At 34.6% G+C, this 17,159-nt stretch overlaps 4 protein-coding genes across 4 annotated transcripts; 3 read left to right on the forward strand and 1 right to left on the reverse strand.

The window, feature by feature from the left end:
• Positions 1-1,525: 1,525 nt before the first annotated feature.
• Positions 1,526-2,692, forward strand: LOC122601925 (putative germin-like protein 2-1). The gene is made up of 2 exons (XM_043774656.1): positions 1,526-1,657; positions 2,116-2,692. The coding sequence occupies exons 1-2, from the start codon at positions 1,546-1,548 to the stop codon at positions 2,649-2,651; spliced, it is 648 nt and encodes a 215-aa protein (XP_043630591.1). The 5' UTR covers positions 1,526-1,545; the 3' UTR covers positions 2,652-2,692.
• A 2,593-nt stretch (positions 2,693-5,285) lies between these two features.
• On the forward strand, positions 5,286-6,222 carry LOC122600950 (putative germin-like protein 2-1). The gene is made up of 2 exons (XM_043773729.1): positions 5,286-5,397; positions 5,687-6,222. The coding sequence occupies exons 1-2, from the start codon at positions 5,286-5,288 to the stop codon at positions 6,220-6,222; spliced, it is 648 nt and encodes a 215-aa protein (XP_043629664.1).
• Positions 6,223-7,136: 914 nt separating this feature from the next.
• Positions 7,137-8,293, forward strand: LOC122599421 (putative germin-like protein 2-1). The gene is made up of 2 exons (XM_043771929.1): positions 7,137-7,248; positions 7,620-8,293. Exons 1-2 carry the CDS (start codon positions 7,137-7,139, stop codon positions 8,153-8,155), a joined length of 648 nt encoding a protein of 215 aa, XP_043627864.1. The 3' UTR covers positions 8,156-8,293.
• Positions 8,294-11,138: 2,845 nt separating this feature from the next.
• Positions 11,139-16,955, reverse strand: LOC122602094 (pollen-specific protein SF21-like). The gene is made up of 11 exons (XM_043774825.1): positions 16,680-16,955; positions 15,615-15,714; positions 15,420-15,517; positions 15,238-15,326; positions 14,615-14,675; positions 14,017-14,103; positions 13,004-13,081; positions 12,849-12,905; positions 12,542-12,597; positions 11,978-12,113; positions 11,139-11,563 (listed from the first exon to the last, which is right to left on the reverse strand). Exons 1-11 carry the CDS (start codon positions 16,737-16,739, stop codon positions 11,348-11,350), a joined length of 1,038 nt encoding a protein of 345 aa, XP_043630760.1. The 5' UTR covers positions 16,740-16,955; the 3' UTR covers positions 11,139-11,347.
• Positions 16,956-17,159: the final 204 nt, after the last annotated feature.

Genomic DNA, 17,159 nt, shown 5'->3' on the forward strand with positions numbered 1-17,159 from the left:
ATGATGAAGATGAATGGTGAAAACATCCACCACTTTCCTTCTTGTATTAAAAAAAAAGGTAAAACAATTGATAAAAAAAAATGAAAAAAACACATAAACCAAAATAAGAAAAAGAAAACCCTAAATCATTGTTTACAAATAAAATACGAACCTAAATAAAAAAAATGAAAAAAACACATAAACCAAAATAAGAAAAAGAAAACCCTAAATCATTGTTTACAAATAAAATACGAACCTAAATAAACTTCTTCAGGCTCGACTGCTTATTTTTTGATTCTCCATCGAATATCCTAATCAATATCAATATCAGCCATGGCGATAGATTGGAGGGAAATGTTTGGTAGGTTTCTGGGTATTATGGTTTTTGATCGCTTTTTTTTTGTTTTACTTAAACCACAAGGATGAAAATGAAAAAGAAAAGGAGAAAAAAGAATATAAAAAGGCAAAAAGACGAAAAAGGGCCATAATATTTGGCGCAAACTGACGAAAAGGCTCTCACGTGACTAGCACCGGGGGGGGGGGGCATAACGGCAGGGATGAAGTCTTTTAACAGAATAAAAACCACAGGGACAAAAGCTCATTTTTAACAGTAGGGATGAAATTTGTTTTCCTGACCACATGATGAGATTTGTACCTTTCCCTTCTTTTTTTTTTAAGTATAGATTGAGATGTTTGAGGATTTTTAACACATCGAACATGGTTGATGTGTCATTTGTTTGTGTAATATATAATACTATTGATGAGGAGGTGTGAGATCATAAAATACATATAATAAGTATTTTTACTCATATAAGCTTTTTATGATTTAATTCTACTAAGTTTTTTTTTATTATTACATCAACGGTACAAAAAATAATAAATAATATTATCAATATTTTAATGAAAAACCAAATAGACTTATTGTAATAAGCTTATCACATAAGTTTAAATCTAGTTAATTTCATAACAAAGAAGAACTTAAACTTCGTTTAGATGTTATACTATTCATAACTTCAAATTGGATTATGCAAATGTTAATTTTTGGATGATAGTATCATACTTCATGAAAAAGTAGATGTTTATTCGCATCCAATTCTCAATATTTATGAGTTCGGTTATATTATATCCACCAGAGATGAACCGGGTGAGACGGATATCCATCAAGTCGGATATGTATTGGAATTCTCTCTTACCATGAGATACACCATCAATTATAGAGTAATAATAATGTTTCATCTCTAGATCAAATTTAAAACATGGTATCCTATCATCATGCCGATCAAACACATTTGACTCGGTCCCATGCCTTAATTTATACTATCACAGTTATACTACCATTCCTACACCAAGAAATAATAATTTTCAATTAATTCAAATAATAATAAAGAAAACGACTGTCAATGGCCTTCTAACGAACAAAATAACTTCACATGCAAACACCATTGTGTTCTCTAAGTGTCTCCCTAATATGACTCTTTCAATTAATTATCATAAGATGGCCATGGCTTCTTCGCAATTGTTTACCATATAAACAGCCATACATTCTATCGATCTATATATCCGTCAATGGCTCGTGTTTTCAGCTCGTTCGTGCTTCTAGCTTTCGTTTTCTCCGTGGCATTTGCGTCCGACAATAGCCCTCTTCAAGATTTTTGTGTCGCGGATTTGAATGGTCAAGGTACGTGAATTGATTTATTATTTGATTAATTAACGTACATTTTCCCCCTTTTTTTTTCTTTTGTATAAATGTGATTTATTGTCGTTCTGCGTTTACCTTCTAAATTTTCATGCAAAATTTCTATGACTTGTACATTATCATTTTTTTTTTAATCGTACACTATCATATATGCTTTAAAATGTTATACAATACAGACTATATTATGCATGTTTAATGTTATACAGCTAAAAGTAGTGGTGTGAAGATCACCAGCATTTACTCAACCGTGTTAGATTTTCCGAATCCACCTTTTTACACAGTATTTTAAAGCAACTGTGTCAAAAATTCTGTGTTTTTCTTATTTTACACAGTTTTGTTGCTAACCGTGTAAAATAAACATAGGCTAATACCCTTTTTGTAGTAGTGTACACTAATACTAAAATTTTTCTAAATTTGATTGTTTGTCTTACAACGTACAGTTTTGATGAATGGATTCGCTTGCAAAAAACCGAGCTGCGTTGAAGCCAATGACTTTTATTTTAGTGGGCTACACATGATGGGAAACACCTCAAATGCACAAGGGTTCAAAGTGACCCCGGTTTTCGTGACCCAGTTACCAGGGCTAAACACTCTAGGGATCTCATTGGCCCGGGTGGATTATGCACCATTTGGGATCAACCCGCCTCACACCCATCCACGTGCCTCCGAAATTATGACTGTCTTGGAAGGCAGTCTTGAGGTTGGATTTGTCACATCCAACCCAGAAAATCGTCATATTTCCAAAGTTTTATGCAAAGGTGACGTTTTTGTTTTTCCCGCGAACCTCGTACATTACCAAAGAAACACGGGGAACACGAATGCAATCGCGATTGCGGCTTTGAATAGTCAGAACCCAGGAGTGATGCCGATTGCAAGTGCGGTTTTTGGTGCCAAACCGGATATACCTTCCGATATTCTTGCCAAGTCCTTCCAAGTTAGTGATGACACTATTAGTAACATTCAAAACAAGTTTTAGGTCTGGTTAATGGGATCAAAAGGATTAGAGATATCATATGTATGTTGCATTTAATCTATTCTATTCGATCTTTTCCAATAGTGTTCGTACGTGTTTGCAATTAATATATAGTATTTTTTTAATCTCTATGTGACAAAGTAACCACCTCCAATTAAGATCTCAATTCAAGTTTAAATCTCATTATATATATATAAACGTTGAAGGTAACGAGCTGAGAACAAAGATTCAATAACGTTGATAGGATATCTAGCTTGTTTAGGCTGCATACATTCAAGTAAAAAGAAGACTCGCCTTATAGCCCGGATAACCTAACACAGGGAAGATATCATCCGTTTACAATGTACATGAAACAAGGTAAATAGGTGGGAACCCTCTGGTCTCATGTACCGTCTTTATACTCTAAGTAAACATCACATATAACTAATTAATGCCCGATAATTAAGTCACCATATTCACACATAGATAACAAGATATAGTTTTTGTATTTACTTTTATAAGTTTGTACTTTTATCTATGAGTTTATGTGGTCACATGATGATTGGCCGTTCTATCTAAATATGTCAAAATGGAATGTTGATTTGAACTGGAAGTTAGATGATGATGATTGGTTTTGAGTAGTTAAAGTTAATGATTAGCAAATATAGCATGGTACCTGCGTAATGCGCCGATGATGGTTACAGTGGTCTGGTGGTGTCGGCAACAAGTGGTGATGGCGCGACTATTGGTGGTGGTGGTGGTGGCGGTGGCGGTGTCGAGTGGTGTAGGTTGATATAAATGTAATTGATGTAGAGATAATTGATCTAATGAGGTAATGAGATATTTTAAAAGATAAGAGACCAATGGTGTAAGTTAATTCATTAAGGGTATAATGGTCATTTTGCATCTCTCCTTTTTCTAACTTTTCAACAAAGGTGTATAATCTTTATATGATTAGCAAAGATATTGAGTTCCATATAAGAACAGATATTTTTCCGGAACTATTAAATGTAATTTTCACTAACATTATAAAGTCATGTGGTCAACGAATGAATTTGTAAAGTTTATACACACAACATGTTTGGTAAAACTAGCTGGTAGCTGGTGGTTGAAAACTAGTAACTGGTAGCTGTAGCTGAAAGCTGGATACTGAAGCTTTTTAGATATATTTAAGTGTTTGACAGAGTAATGTAACTTTTAATATTATATGTAAAAGGACAATAATAGAAAAAAAAAATAGTTGAAACTAAATACAACAACAACAATATTAATAACAACAATAATAATAATGATATAGTTTTTAACGTAATTAAATAGAACATGTTCATTCTAAAGTAAATACAGTATACAATAGTTATTAAAGTTAAAATTACTTGTGATATATTAATTAAAAAGTAGACATAAAGCAAAAATCATTCTTGTATCGCATATCAATCTAATGTCTACTATAACAAAATAGCATGAGTTAAATTATAATAATAATATTTATATATAAGAGGATAACTGTAGCAAGTCAAGATTCAAGATTTCTAACAAATAGTTGTGTACTCTACATTGGTTCTTATATATGGAAGGGTAATAAACTAATTTCATATCCAAAAGCTGCAGCTTCGCGTTTAGTAAATGAGCTTTTTCTCAAATTTTAAAAGCTTCAAACTCTTTTAACCAAACAAAGTTTTTTATTAGATATGAGCTTATTCATAAAAGCTTCTAAAAGCTAGTTGCTAAACATACCCAAAATTGCCAAGCTCGTGCGAATGTGAAACCTCGGATTTGGCAAAACTAACTTTTATCGTATGTGCCCGAAGGCTTGCAAACTCGGGTGTAGTTTTCACTAACATTTATCGGTGATTCATGAGGAATGGATCGTACATTATAATATCAATACACAAAAATGGGTGTGTATTCTCTCACGATCCGTCTCAATCTCAGTTCCATATAGGTGGAGCTTTTCATTGGTGCCTATTACTATAATATTAGTAACAAGTGGTCATGCTTTCAAAAGATGATTGCGCTCATCACATGGGGCCTTTCTTTTTATTTTTTATTAATAAATACTCGTAATAGTGAATGAACCCAACATTTAGATCACCCATATGGGTGTGGCTTAGGCATAGAGCCAAGCGGTTAACCGTTTAGGGTTTGATAAATTAGGGCCGAAAACTAAAAATTTATGTACTTATAGAAATCATATCTTATATGTTACAGTATATAGTTTTAAGATATGTTCTTTTAGTCTATCAACTTGCAATGTTATTGTTATTTAATTTTTTGAACAATAAATTTCTTTTGTTATGTCAGATTGATATAATATTTATCACGTTTTCTAAAGAAATAGTTCATAATTGTTGCCTTTTGCAACTATCTCTAGGCCCATAATTAAATCGTGAGGTCCGATCCATGGAAAATTTCACAAATATATGTATTTGATAAATTCATGTTGTTTCCAAGCCATTTGGTAGCTCATATACAACAATATATATATGACAAAAACCTTCGTCTTCTTTGTGTGAATGCCGTCTTCTCATTCATGTGTGACTGTTTTAATTATATATATACATGCAGGACGGCATACAACATAACATAATGAAGCTTTCAACTATTTAAGTAACTTAACCTTGCATTCTCAATCATTGCATCCACAACTTAAATCCACCAATGGCTCGTATTTTCAGCTCATTCGCGCTCCTAGCTCTCGCTTTCTCTCTAGCCATAGCATCAGACCATAGCCCTCTTCAAGATTTTTGTGTGGCTGACACAAACAATCAAGGTATATGTACAAAAAGTTTTGCCTTTTACATACTAAGTTTTTCTTGGCTGGGACGGAGGTAGCGTGGGGACAGTGTAGGACGCTGCCCCTTTCCCAATTTTAGTACAGTACAATGTAACTTTTTATTTATTTATTTAAGAGTATATTTGAAAATTTGCACCTAAAAAATTAAATATAGCTAGTAAATACATAACGTTTTAAATCTTCCCCCTTGACATTAATTTACTGACTCCGTCCCTATTTCTTGCTATGTTTGTCGATCTGGATTTTGATAGTAATTTTCTTACAGTTGTGGTGAATGGAATGACATGTAAAAACGCAAGTTTGGTTCAAGCGAGTGACTTTTATTTTAGTGGGCTACATAACAAGGGAAACACCTCAAATGCACTTGGGTTCAGGGTGACCCCAGTTTCCGTGACACAGTTACCAGGGCTCAACACTTTAGGAATCTCATTAGCTCGTATTGATTACGCACCATTTGGGATTAACCCACCTCACACGCATCCTCGTGCCTCTGAAATCTTGACCGTCGTGAAAGGCAGTCTAGAGGTTGGATTTGTAACATCAAACCCTGAAAACCGTCATATTTCTAAGATACTGAAAAGAGGTGATGTTTTTGTTTTCCCCGTAAATCTTGTACATTACCAAAGAAATGTTGGAAAGGTGAATGCAATTGCGATTGTGGGGTTGAGTAGCCAGAACCCAGGGGTGATCCCAATTGGAAATGTGGTTTTTGGTTCGAAACCAGATATATCTACTGATATTCTTGCCAAGGCTTTCCAAACTAGTGACGACGTTATCAGTAACCTTCAGGTCAAGTTTTAAACTCAATGAGTTTGAAAAGTTACAAAAAGAAAACCTGAAAAAAACAGAAATGGTATTATTTTTTTATTTTATTTTTTGAATGGCAACAGAAATGGTATATTGTATGTCCATGTTGTTCTTTATCCAAAGATTGAATTTATTTAAGTTTGTTTTTCGATTGTATGCATGTTTGAATTTGTAAAGAAAGATCAGCTTTGTTGTTAAATGGTGGAAGATATCAACTAATGGTGATTAAAATTAGATTATATATGATTATTGAATTTTCATTATCGGTTTTGTTTTTGTCATTCTTGTTTCTAAGGTTGGCTAATTCAAAGTTATTACTGTATTATTATACGAGGATTTGTTGGGACTTATCTGTCAATCAATTGCTCAATTGTCTTTATCTATCTTAGCCTAATTAGAAAGTAAAAAGATTAGATAAATACATTTATAGTCAATATAAGAGATCACAGTTAAAATGATATATAGAGTAGTGTACGAAATCCCTCCCGTGGCCTTATAACGCCGAGTGACGGGTATCACAAAGAGAGAAATGGTGGAGTGATTGATGTGATAGGTGTGTGATACATGCTGTGTGTCTAGTGTAATTTTATTATTTTTCTTCTTCTGATGACCCGGGCGTGATCCTTCATCCACTCTGTATGTCATTACTCTGGATTCCATTTACATGCTCACATGATCAAGGACAAACACAAAATTTTGAGCTACAAAGTACTGTTTACATTAGATGCCAATGTAATGACTCTTTCAATAATCACATAAGACTGTTTCTCTACTTGATTGCCTATGCAATATGACTTTCTCTATTTTGGATACCTATGCCATTTGACTGTTTCTATGTTTTAGTTCATTATATATAAGCATAAGCAGCCCTACATTCACATCCATTTTGTACTCAACTCACCCTGTCAATGGCTCGTGTTTACATCTCCTCCTTGCTATTGACTCTCATGTTTCACATAGTTATAGTAGCAGGGCAAGGCCCGCTTCAAGATTTCTGTGTCGCAGATACAAAAAGCCAAGGTACTGCAGTGTTTCATTCGCCTGTCAGCTTTTTGTTAACTACGAAATGGGGGTGATTTGATATGTTTATATTCTGTAATGTATTAAATGGGTTAAGCTTAAAGTATTAAAAGTCATCAATCATGTATTTAAGTACATAAAAACAACTTAAATCGTTATATGGAGTATACTTCATGTTTTTATATGATATATAAGGTTCTGTAGTCATATCTAGTCGACTAGTCATTTAGCACATTTTTATATAAATATTGTGCTTGCCGTTGGCCCATCCTGTTTAACAAGTACTTATAAATTTGCCCATTCTTATCAGTTGCCCAACCCGTCATTTTGCCATTTCTAATCTAATTGTAATAATCATGTTTTTATGGCAGTTATGGTAAATGGATTCGCATGCAAAAACCCAAGTTCTGTTGAAGCCAGTGACTTCTTCTTTAGTGGGCTACACATGAAGGGGAACACATCTAATCCAGTTGGGTCCAAGGTGACCCTTGTGACCGTAAAAGAGTTACCAGGGCTCAACACCCTTGGAATCGCAATGGCTCGTGTGGACTACGAACCATGGGGTCTCAACCCACCTCATTTTCATCCTCGTGCCACTGAGCTTTTGACCCTCTTGGAAGGCACTCTAGAGGTCGGATTTGTCACATCAAACCCTGAAAACCGTTTTATCACTAAAGTATTGCACAAAGGTGATGTGTTTGTTTTCCCAATGAAACTCATACATTTCCAACGGAACATTGGAAACACAAAAGCACTAGCGATTTCAGCATTAAGTAGCCAAAATCCTGGCATTGTCACAATTGCAAATGCGGTTCTTGGTTCAAAACCTGATATATCAATTGACATTCTTGCAAAGGCCTTCCAAACTAGTGAGGAAGTTATCAACAATATGCAGTTAAAATTTTAGATCTTATTGGATCATTAAGCTACCAAAACGCATTTTGAAAATTAGAAATGTACTGGATAGTACTCGTATAAGCTAAGCTTTTGTTGAGTTTTTATTATGTATTTACTGTTTTGTACATTTAATTGTCATTGAGCCCACTTCATCACTACTTTTTATCAAGGTAATTAAACCTTTGATTACTTAGAAATTTTAGTACTATGTGTGTCATATGATATAAAAAGGCAGTAATTTGATTTAGGTTTGCAAGAGATCAGATCAGATCAGATCATCAAAACGTAATTCAAGGTTGTTCTTGATATCACCAGTTTTGTTAATTAACAAAGAAGAACAGTATGTAATGTACAATGTGTAAATGACTAAATGTATCAAAAGCAGTAATCAATAAAGTGCATGTTTAAATCATATGACCAAAAAAAAAAAAGAAGAAAATACTACTACAGTATTCATCTAAACATAGTTTCAAAAACACACAATACATACTTCTAAAGGTAATCATTAACGGATGCGGAGCAAAGGTTTTTTTGTTTTGGCCAATATGAATGCTCTACGTTGCTTCCTGGGTTGTGCTTTCTGGCAGCTATCAGGGATGGAATCCAGAGCCCAAGATTGACAAAGGCTGGTTAACAATTTGGGATTCTTAAGATAAGGCTTGTTGTAGATATTAGGAATCCTATCAGCAAACTGCCCAATATGCATGTCAACAATTAGATGATTTTGCTATTGTTGACATGCATCTGGGGCAGTTTGCTAATAAGATTCCTGAAATCTACGACTGGCATTATCTTAAGAATTTGAAACTGTAAATCAGTGTACATCAAACTTGGACTCTGGATGGAATCCTTGATAGCTGCCAAAAAAGCACAACCCAGAATAGATCATTCAAATTTGCCAAAAGAAAAAAACTTTTGCTCCGCATCCGTTAATGATGAACTTGAGATGTCTGATTGTTCTTCTAATAACGGTTTTAATCTAGCATGAAACTACAGTATGTGTTTTGGAAGTATGTTTGTTTTTGAAACTATGTATAGATACATACTGTAGTAGTATATTTTATCCTGGTCCTGTGGTAAATAAATTATACATGTCACTCTATTTTATTTTTTTTTTACATTTACACTATGTTTATGCGATTTTGTTTTTTTGAGATACAAACAAGACCACTGGACTGCCTCTATATCTTTTGCAACTTGTGTCAAAAACCACTAACAGAATCTCAATCCTGAGGCTTTTTTCAATGCTTAGGACGCCCTTAGGCGTCTTTGAGCTACCACATCGTACCCTTACAAATCCTTATACATCCTTAAAATCTTTTAGTTTTACCTCCAACCACCTCCATTGGAGATAGTCCGAGTCTTTTGAAACATAGCAGCTACATATATAATGCATTCTAGAAATGCATAAGAGCTATGTTTCGTATGTTAATTACTGAGAACTTTGAATAATGTATTCTGCAGTACTACAGATGTATAAAAACTTTGTTGTGCAACTTTATTCTTAGATCTGACAACACTAATCAACATTCCATCTCTGCAGCGAAGCGCAGGGGTACCCCCCATCCTTCTTCTCTCTCTCTCCCTCTACTTGGGTATTATGTGTCATCAGTTATTTATGATATTTGATTTTTCATCAGCATGTTCCTCTTTGTATTTGAAAGAAATGAGAAATTGTATATCACCTTGAAGGTGACTAAGCAAAATGAAAACAGGAATTTCATGTCCTGAATATGATATGATATACCGTATCATATTAGTATAGTATATACCCTAATTATTCAGGAATTTCATATCATATTCAGGACACAGTAATTTTTTTTTCCAGGAACAATTAATAGCTAGGGTGATCTACCATAATTTTTTCTTTTCAGAAATGAAAACGGATTCGCATGCAAAAACCCAAGTTATGTTCAAGCCAGTGACTTCTTCTTTAGTGGGCTACAAATGAAGGGGAACACGTCTAATCCAGTTGGGTCCAAGGTGACCCTACCCTTGGAATCACAATGGCTCAAGTGGGTTATGAACCATGGGGTCTCAACCCACCTCATTTTCATCCCCGTGCAGTTGAGCTCTGGACCCTCTTGGAAGGCACTCTTGAGGTTGGATTTGTCACATCAAACCGTGAAAACTGTTTTATCTCTAAAGTAATGCACAAGGGTGATGTGTTTGTTTTCGACTTTTCCCAATGAAATTCACACATTTCCAACAAAACATTGGAAACACAAATGCACGAGCGATTTCAACATTAAGTAGCAAAATCCTGGCGTTCTTGCAATTGCAAATGCGGTTCTTGGTTCAAAACCTGATATATCAACCAATATACTTGGAAAGGCCTTCCAAACAAGTGACGAAGTTATCAACAACATGCAGTTAAAGTTTTAGATCTTATGGGATCACCAAGCTACCAAAATACATTCTGAACATTAGAAATGTATAAACTAAGCTTTTGTTGATTGTTTTGTATATCTGGTTGTATAATGTCTCCATTAAACCTTATTGAGATAATAATGAGGCTAATTCTGCAGTTAACTTAAATATGGTTTATTCGAGTTATGTTGTTGCCTTCAACTGGTTCTACAGGTAAAACTTAATAAACTTGACTAAAGCGGAAGGGTCAGATGGGACCCAATACACCTATTTAATTTTTTGTTTTGTCGAAATAATGTTATCATTATATTAATATACGGTAATCATGTTTACTGCATTAATATTTATAAGTTCAAAAATAGTGAAAAACATTATTTGTGACTGAACCAACCCAACCCATATTGAAATTAGTTAATTTTGACCAGAATCCACTTTGAACTATTACCCAACCCACCCGACCTGCCCATTTTTCCAAATCATGAGACAATACACGTTTAATGAGCCAAAATAAATTATGGTCAAATGTCCAATGCTTGAATGCTCACAAATCGGAAAGAGAACATTGTGAACCAAAAAATTAACATCAACGTACTGTAACAATTGGAATTGGAAGGCATGGCTTTTTTTTCATCTGTATGGAGTACAGAGTTTCAGATTCATGAAAGACTACAAATGAGTGTTAATTCTAATCATTCATCGCATACATATCCACTCCTCTGTATCTACATGTATATATCTACCTTTCCAAGAAAATATTCCCCATATCTATATGTGTTTCTACATCTGTGAATTTTGTATTTTTTTTTTTAAGTTGGACGAAAGTAAGAAAGTATTATCTGGATACCCGTGTTTTTATTGGTCTAAGCTTCACACCCATGCTTTGAGGGTAGAGAAGCTTGGGATCAATGCCGCAAGGGCTGAGAGGGCTCTTTGGGCTACCACTAAACCGGCATGGTCTGTAGAATCCATACCCCATCAAGAAACATTCAAGGGGGATCAGCATTGCATGGGGTTGTTCTTCTGTCACCATTGATCCACATGCATGTACCTTCACCACCATAATGTGTAATGATTGAGGCTATGGAGATTTACATTGTCTATTCTATGAAAATTTTCAAGACTGAAACACCCATGACAGGGTGTGTGATGGATTTAGGACACACTGTTGGCCTAAGACAGTTTTTAAACCCATCAATGTGAATAGATGTGTCAATTTGGATTATGTTATTATAATCAACGTGTATATAGAAAAGCTTAATCAAGAACCAGTTTGGCATAAGGGTCTGCCTTTTTTTTTCATTTTTGAAGACCACATCAGTTTGTTTTTGCTTTATGATATTTATCATATTGTGGGACTATGTATATGGTGAAGAAAGAAATGAGTCTGTAATTACTAATTACAGACCTCCTTTATAAATTTTGGAAGAAATATAGAAACCCAAGTTAAAGTGAGCAAGCATACCTCAACTAAAGCAGAACACTTACTACCCAACTGTTTGGCCATGTGGAGGGCTTCGTCATGAAACGGAGAGCTGTCCCCAACGAAAATAATTGCTTTACATTCTAGATTCTCTAACTTTTCTGAGATGTCAGCTCTCCTACTCATTCCAACAAAAGATTAAGAAATTTAGAAAATTAACGTTTCCAAATATATACTCCAAAGAGTTTTAAAGAGGTGGCAAAATAGGTTAGCCAGATGGGGGTACTCACATGTCAAAATTTGTTTATTGGGTCGGATTGATCCAAAACACTTTTTGTCCAATTCTTTAATACAAATTTGTTTGTTGCATGTGATTAAAAGAACTTTTATCACAATCATAATCTACTTTATAAATAAAGCGATAGGCTTTGTGGATTAAAAGTACACTTTGGCAAACCATTGTCCCATTTAACATGTTTATATTGTACTTGGCATTTCATTTTTCCCATTTGACCCATTAAATATACATAACCCAAATCAACCCATAGTAAATGGGTCAAAATTGCCACTACTAGTTATATATATTGGTGAACTCGTGTGTATTACCTATCAATTGCTTGAAGATACCTCCACACGTTAAGGCTGTCTCTCTCTTCCAATAACTGTTGGAAGAAAAACAAAGCACGTTACTCATTTTGGGTACATTTTTAACTGTTAGGGCCCCTTGTAATCAAGGAAAATGAAGATATTATAGTGAGTCCAGTACTCCAGTTTTTCTTGATGTGTAGAAAACTGTCATCTACTACTACCTTCAACTCATGAAAATCAAGACAGTTCATTTTGGAAATTACCCATTTAACCAATCCTATAAAAACTAAGTATCGGAGGGTGTTTAAAGTATTTTACAACTAACCTTCCTGCATGCGGTGACCATAGCTGATTCTGGGAATTCTAGATTACCGCAGACTTCCTGAGTTATTAAATAAAATTTCGTGATCGAAATCAAATGTAATAAAAGAAAATATTATTAGAGTGAAAAATTCATAAAGTCAGGAAGTTGAAATTTACCTTACTGAAGTATCTGTGAATCAATAACTCTTTTAACAAGTCACATAAACCATGGTAATAGAGCAGTTTCGACATGAACTGCAAACAACAACTTTGGTTAAGCATGGTTTATTCACAAAGTTGATTAACTACAGGCACACAAATTTCACCAGGGGCTCTCTGAGAGTAACTTCAGCATTTTCACACGAACTCAAACCAGGTAAAACTTGCCCAAAACAGAATGGGAATGGCCACACAAGGGTTAGCTGCAGTTGCCATGTTTTGAACCTTGGACCTCCCATTCCCCAATCTTTGTTTTCATGTGACTACCCATAAGTTTCTGTTTATAAAGTTTTATGTACTTTAAGGCCAAAGTAACACATCGACCCAATAACCTTATAATATGGTAGGAAGTGATTAGGGGGTGTTTGGATGTGCGTCTAAAGTAATTATATTTATAGTCACTTGAAGTCCTGGGTCTGAGTGTTTCTATAGGCCTCTTAGACAACTAAAGGCCAACGGTTGGAGCTATATGCAGGGTGTACAATGCTTGGTGACGAATAGACACCTGGGGTCAAGGGTTTCCCGCCAATCTACACCTTCTGGAAATTAAAGGCCACTACTCCAGAGAAGATATATAGAAGTTCTCCATATAGAAAAGGGCTACGATAATGATATTGTTGTTACTTAGGCATTAGGAAGTTGATTATTTGGATAAATATGAAGTTAACTATCTCTAACTTTAACTAGCTTGTTTTGTTATTCTTATTCCGAGTCTTCAAGTTGCAATACTCACTTTAAAACACATATTTAGAGGTGTCAAATTGTCCGGGTTGGGCAACTAGTCAAAATACGTTCGGGTCAAACTAGGTAATTACATCATATAGAAGATTATTCTAATTAACTAATAAAAAGACTGATTTCGGTCTTTTTCCAAGTCAGTTTTATCAGGCAGTTCAAAGACCACTTTCTGTCCAAGAATTACCCATCTCTAGTTGACAACTATGATGCAAACAAGAGACAAAAGAATTAACCTTATTGTAAAGCCACTCGTTCCAAGTAGGTGCTCGGCATAGAGGGGAAATAAGCATCAAACCGGTAACTCTTTCACTATACTTAATCTACAATACAGAAAATATAATTGGTCATCTACGATAAAGAAAATCAATGTATGGCTTGTAACACAGGTGGGGCGATGTTTCAAGATGCATACATTGTGTACAACTTGGGGCATGACGTCCGGACGTGAGGTTGGGTTGATCCTAAAAACTAAGTTACTATAAATAACTACTACCATTTTTTTATTACAAAAGCTGTATTATGTCAATGATAATCCAATTGTTTGTATAGCAGAGTTTAGGAAGTTTGTGCATTATATATACGCCTTATGTACTTTCTAGCTATATGATTTATTTTCTTTTAGGGTTTTTTCAATAAATATTTAACCCATTGCTTTAAAGTATTTTTCATACATTTCACCCAAAAGATCTCATGTTATCCCTTTGAGCTACTTTTTACCCATTTGACCCAGTATGTTTGAAGTTTCTATCTAGTCATCATTCGCTCAGTGACCCACTAACCAAAAGGTAGAAATTTACACCTAGTAGTGACAGCTTCATATAGTAATCATACCGCAAACAGTGTAAGAATGTAGGCACCCGCCATCGCTCCCATACACATTACTGAACCAAGCCTGGAAAAGTCAATAGTTACACCCTCACATAAGTAAATACTAAAATTATGACCCTCGGGTAATTTAACTGAATTTATCTTCTTGGGTACCCGAATTAAGAGTATATGTTCAAACAAGAGATGAAAATGCAACTTCGAGCGGGTCAGGTAGTGGTCAAAACGAGTAATTTGTGTACTGATCATAAATGGTCAAATTGACCAAAATACTTTTCGTTGTATCTCTTATAAAACTAGTGTGTCAAATATGACTGAAAGAATTATTGTTTTTGAATTGTATCTATTTTAATACAATAAAGTTGGAGGTCTGCAGAACGAAAATGCACTCTGTATGACTTAGAACCCATTTAACCCATTTACTTTTAAGAGTCTTTTTACATGTTTGACTCATTAGAGATCAGACATAACCATAATCAACTCATTCATAAGTAAATGAGTCGATATTGCAACCTGCATTTCAAATCACCATGTTAGCGGCTGCTAGTTCAAGACACTCAATTAGTACTAATCAAAGTTAAGCCACTTGAATACAAGATACAAGCACCAAGATTTAGCATACTGAATACCTAAAATGATTGAGGACCACAAGTATTTGATCACAAAGATCCTCAACAGAAAGCACGGGATCATCCTTAGGAATCGATGCAGCTCCTAACTGAAACAAAAATTGCACAAGTCCCATAAGAGAACTTATCTTAAAAATGTATATAAGCATCATCTCAAACACAAAGTCAAGAAATTAATGAACCTCGTGACCAGGAGGGCTGACGTGATAAATGCAGAAGTTGTGGAGTAGCAAGGAAACCGCTTCAGGAGAGATAAAGAGTCCTTGGAAACATGACATATCTGCCCACCGCATTTGCACAAACAACAAAGAAGTATAACATAAATTGAAACAAGAAAAAACATGGGTCTTTAAAAGAGAAGACAAAAAGTTACTTACGGTTTAGAGCTAAATCGGGATAAGTAATCAATGGTGGCTTTTCTTGGTCTCCATACACAGTAACAGACACAGAACCGCAGCCAGTCTGAATGGTATGTTCCTGCATTAAAATTCCACATCACACAGGGAACGCATTAATTCAGGTGATGAAATGAGATTCAATAACTTTAATATAATGTTGAAAAAGTGCTGAAACTAAGATTAGAAACAAACTGGAATTCAAGGAATGTGAGGCATTATTGCATTATTAGAATTTGTACAATAACATCTCTATTTCAAATGTGTATAATTAAATAGTAGCATACTATGCATAACTGGAAGCCTGTAATAGAACACACAGAAAACCATAAATAGAATTTGCAATGAAATGTTCCAAAAAACAAATTGAAGTGAATTTATAGGGGTGTTGGATGTTCTCTGCAAAATGTGACTATTCGGGTTTGAAGTCAATAAACACCTCCCCGAGTATATACAATTGTCCCAAGGAGTACTTAAACCCAACAACATTATGATTATTAAGTCACCTTCATACCGCTAACCCAAAAGCTCTTCGGCATTATTAATTCCTAACTATGTGGGACCGAAAAATCAAATTTCGAGCAAATGAGGAGTTGCCCCGAGATAACTAAATTATGTCATGCAAGTCTACATAGCTATATATCTCTAACTTGTCTTAAATCATTGTTTGATTCTCAAATTTCGGGTCTTGAAGTCACAATAATCAATTCACAAAACCCACATCCAAAACCCCTCATAATATAGCTTGAATTTTATCCAAATGTAGTTTTGTTTAACATTAAGGGTATTTAAATTAGACATCCATGACATTTCTAACAATTAATCCAAACATTTCAAAGCGAAATGAGTTCAAATCCAAATGGATATGAATTTTATGCAACAATTTATCAATGTAAATGGCATCTAAGAAAATCAACTATTTGATACGTGCACAACAACTTTATTATGGAAATGTATAATGTGAGTTCATCTTCTTTAAATATGGGTACAATATTATGAATCCTAAAATCGAAATTAGAAAGACAAATTAATTCATAACATAGAGACCTTTCCGCCAAGATGAAGAGTTGGCAAAGCCGCGGAAATGGAATGACTGGAAACTGCCATGGCCAGGCGGCCTCTGTGTCCGACGGAAGCCCTTCCTCTCCTTTTTTTTTTCCTCTCTACTTTCGTCCTTGTTTGTTTTGTTGGGGTTGTTATTTTCTCTCTCTAAAACTCACTACATTCTTATAAATAGCAACCATTTGTGGCTTATATACCAACCGATTATTTCTCCACTTCCCCTTCTTTCTCACCATAAATTTCTTGTATTATTTTGACTTGTGATTAAAGAAAATAAGTACTTGTATTACAGACCAAAATATCATTATCTGTAACAATCAATCTCTGATGAGAAGTCACACGGCAAACATTTCTTACATATTATGACCACAAAAGTGTGCACACAGACATACATATTAGGCTTCACCCTCTACCCGTTAATTGAAGGCAAAAAAATCGTATTATGAACTGATACATCAGATCATT

Source organism: Erigeron canadensis, chromosome 5 (assembly GCF_010389155.1).
Source record: "Erigeron canadensis isolate Cc75 chromosome 5, C_canadensis_v1, whole genome shotgun sequence".
Taxonomy (NCBI): Eukaryota; Viridiplantae; Streptophyta; class Magnoliopsida; order Asterales; family Asteraceae; genus Erigeron; species Erigeron canadensis.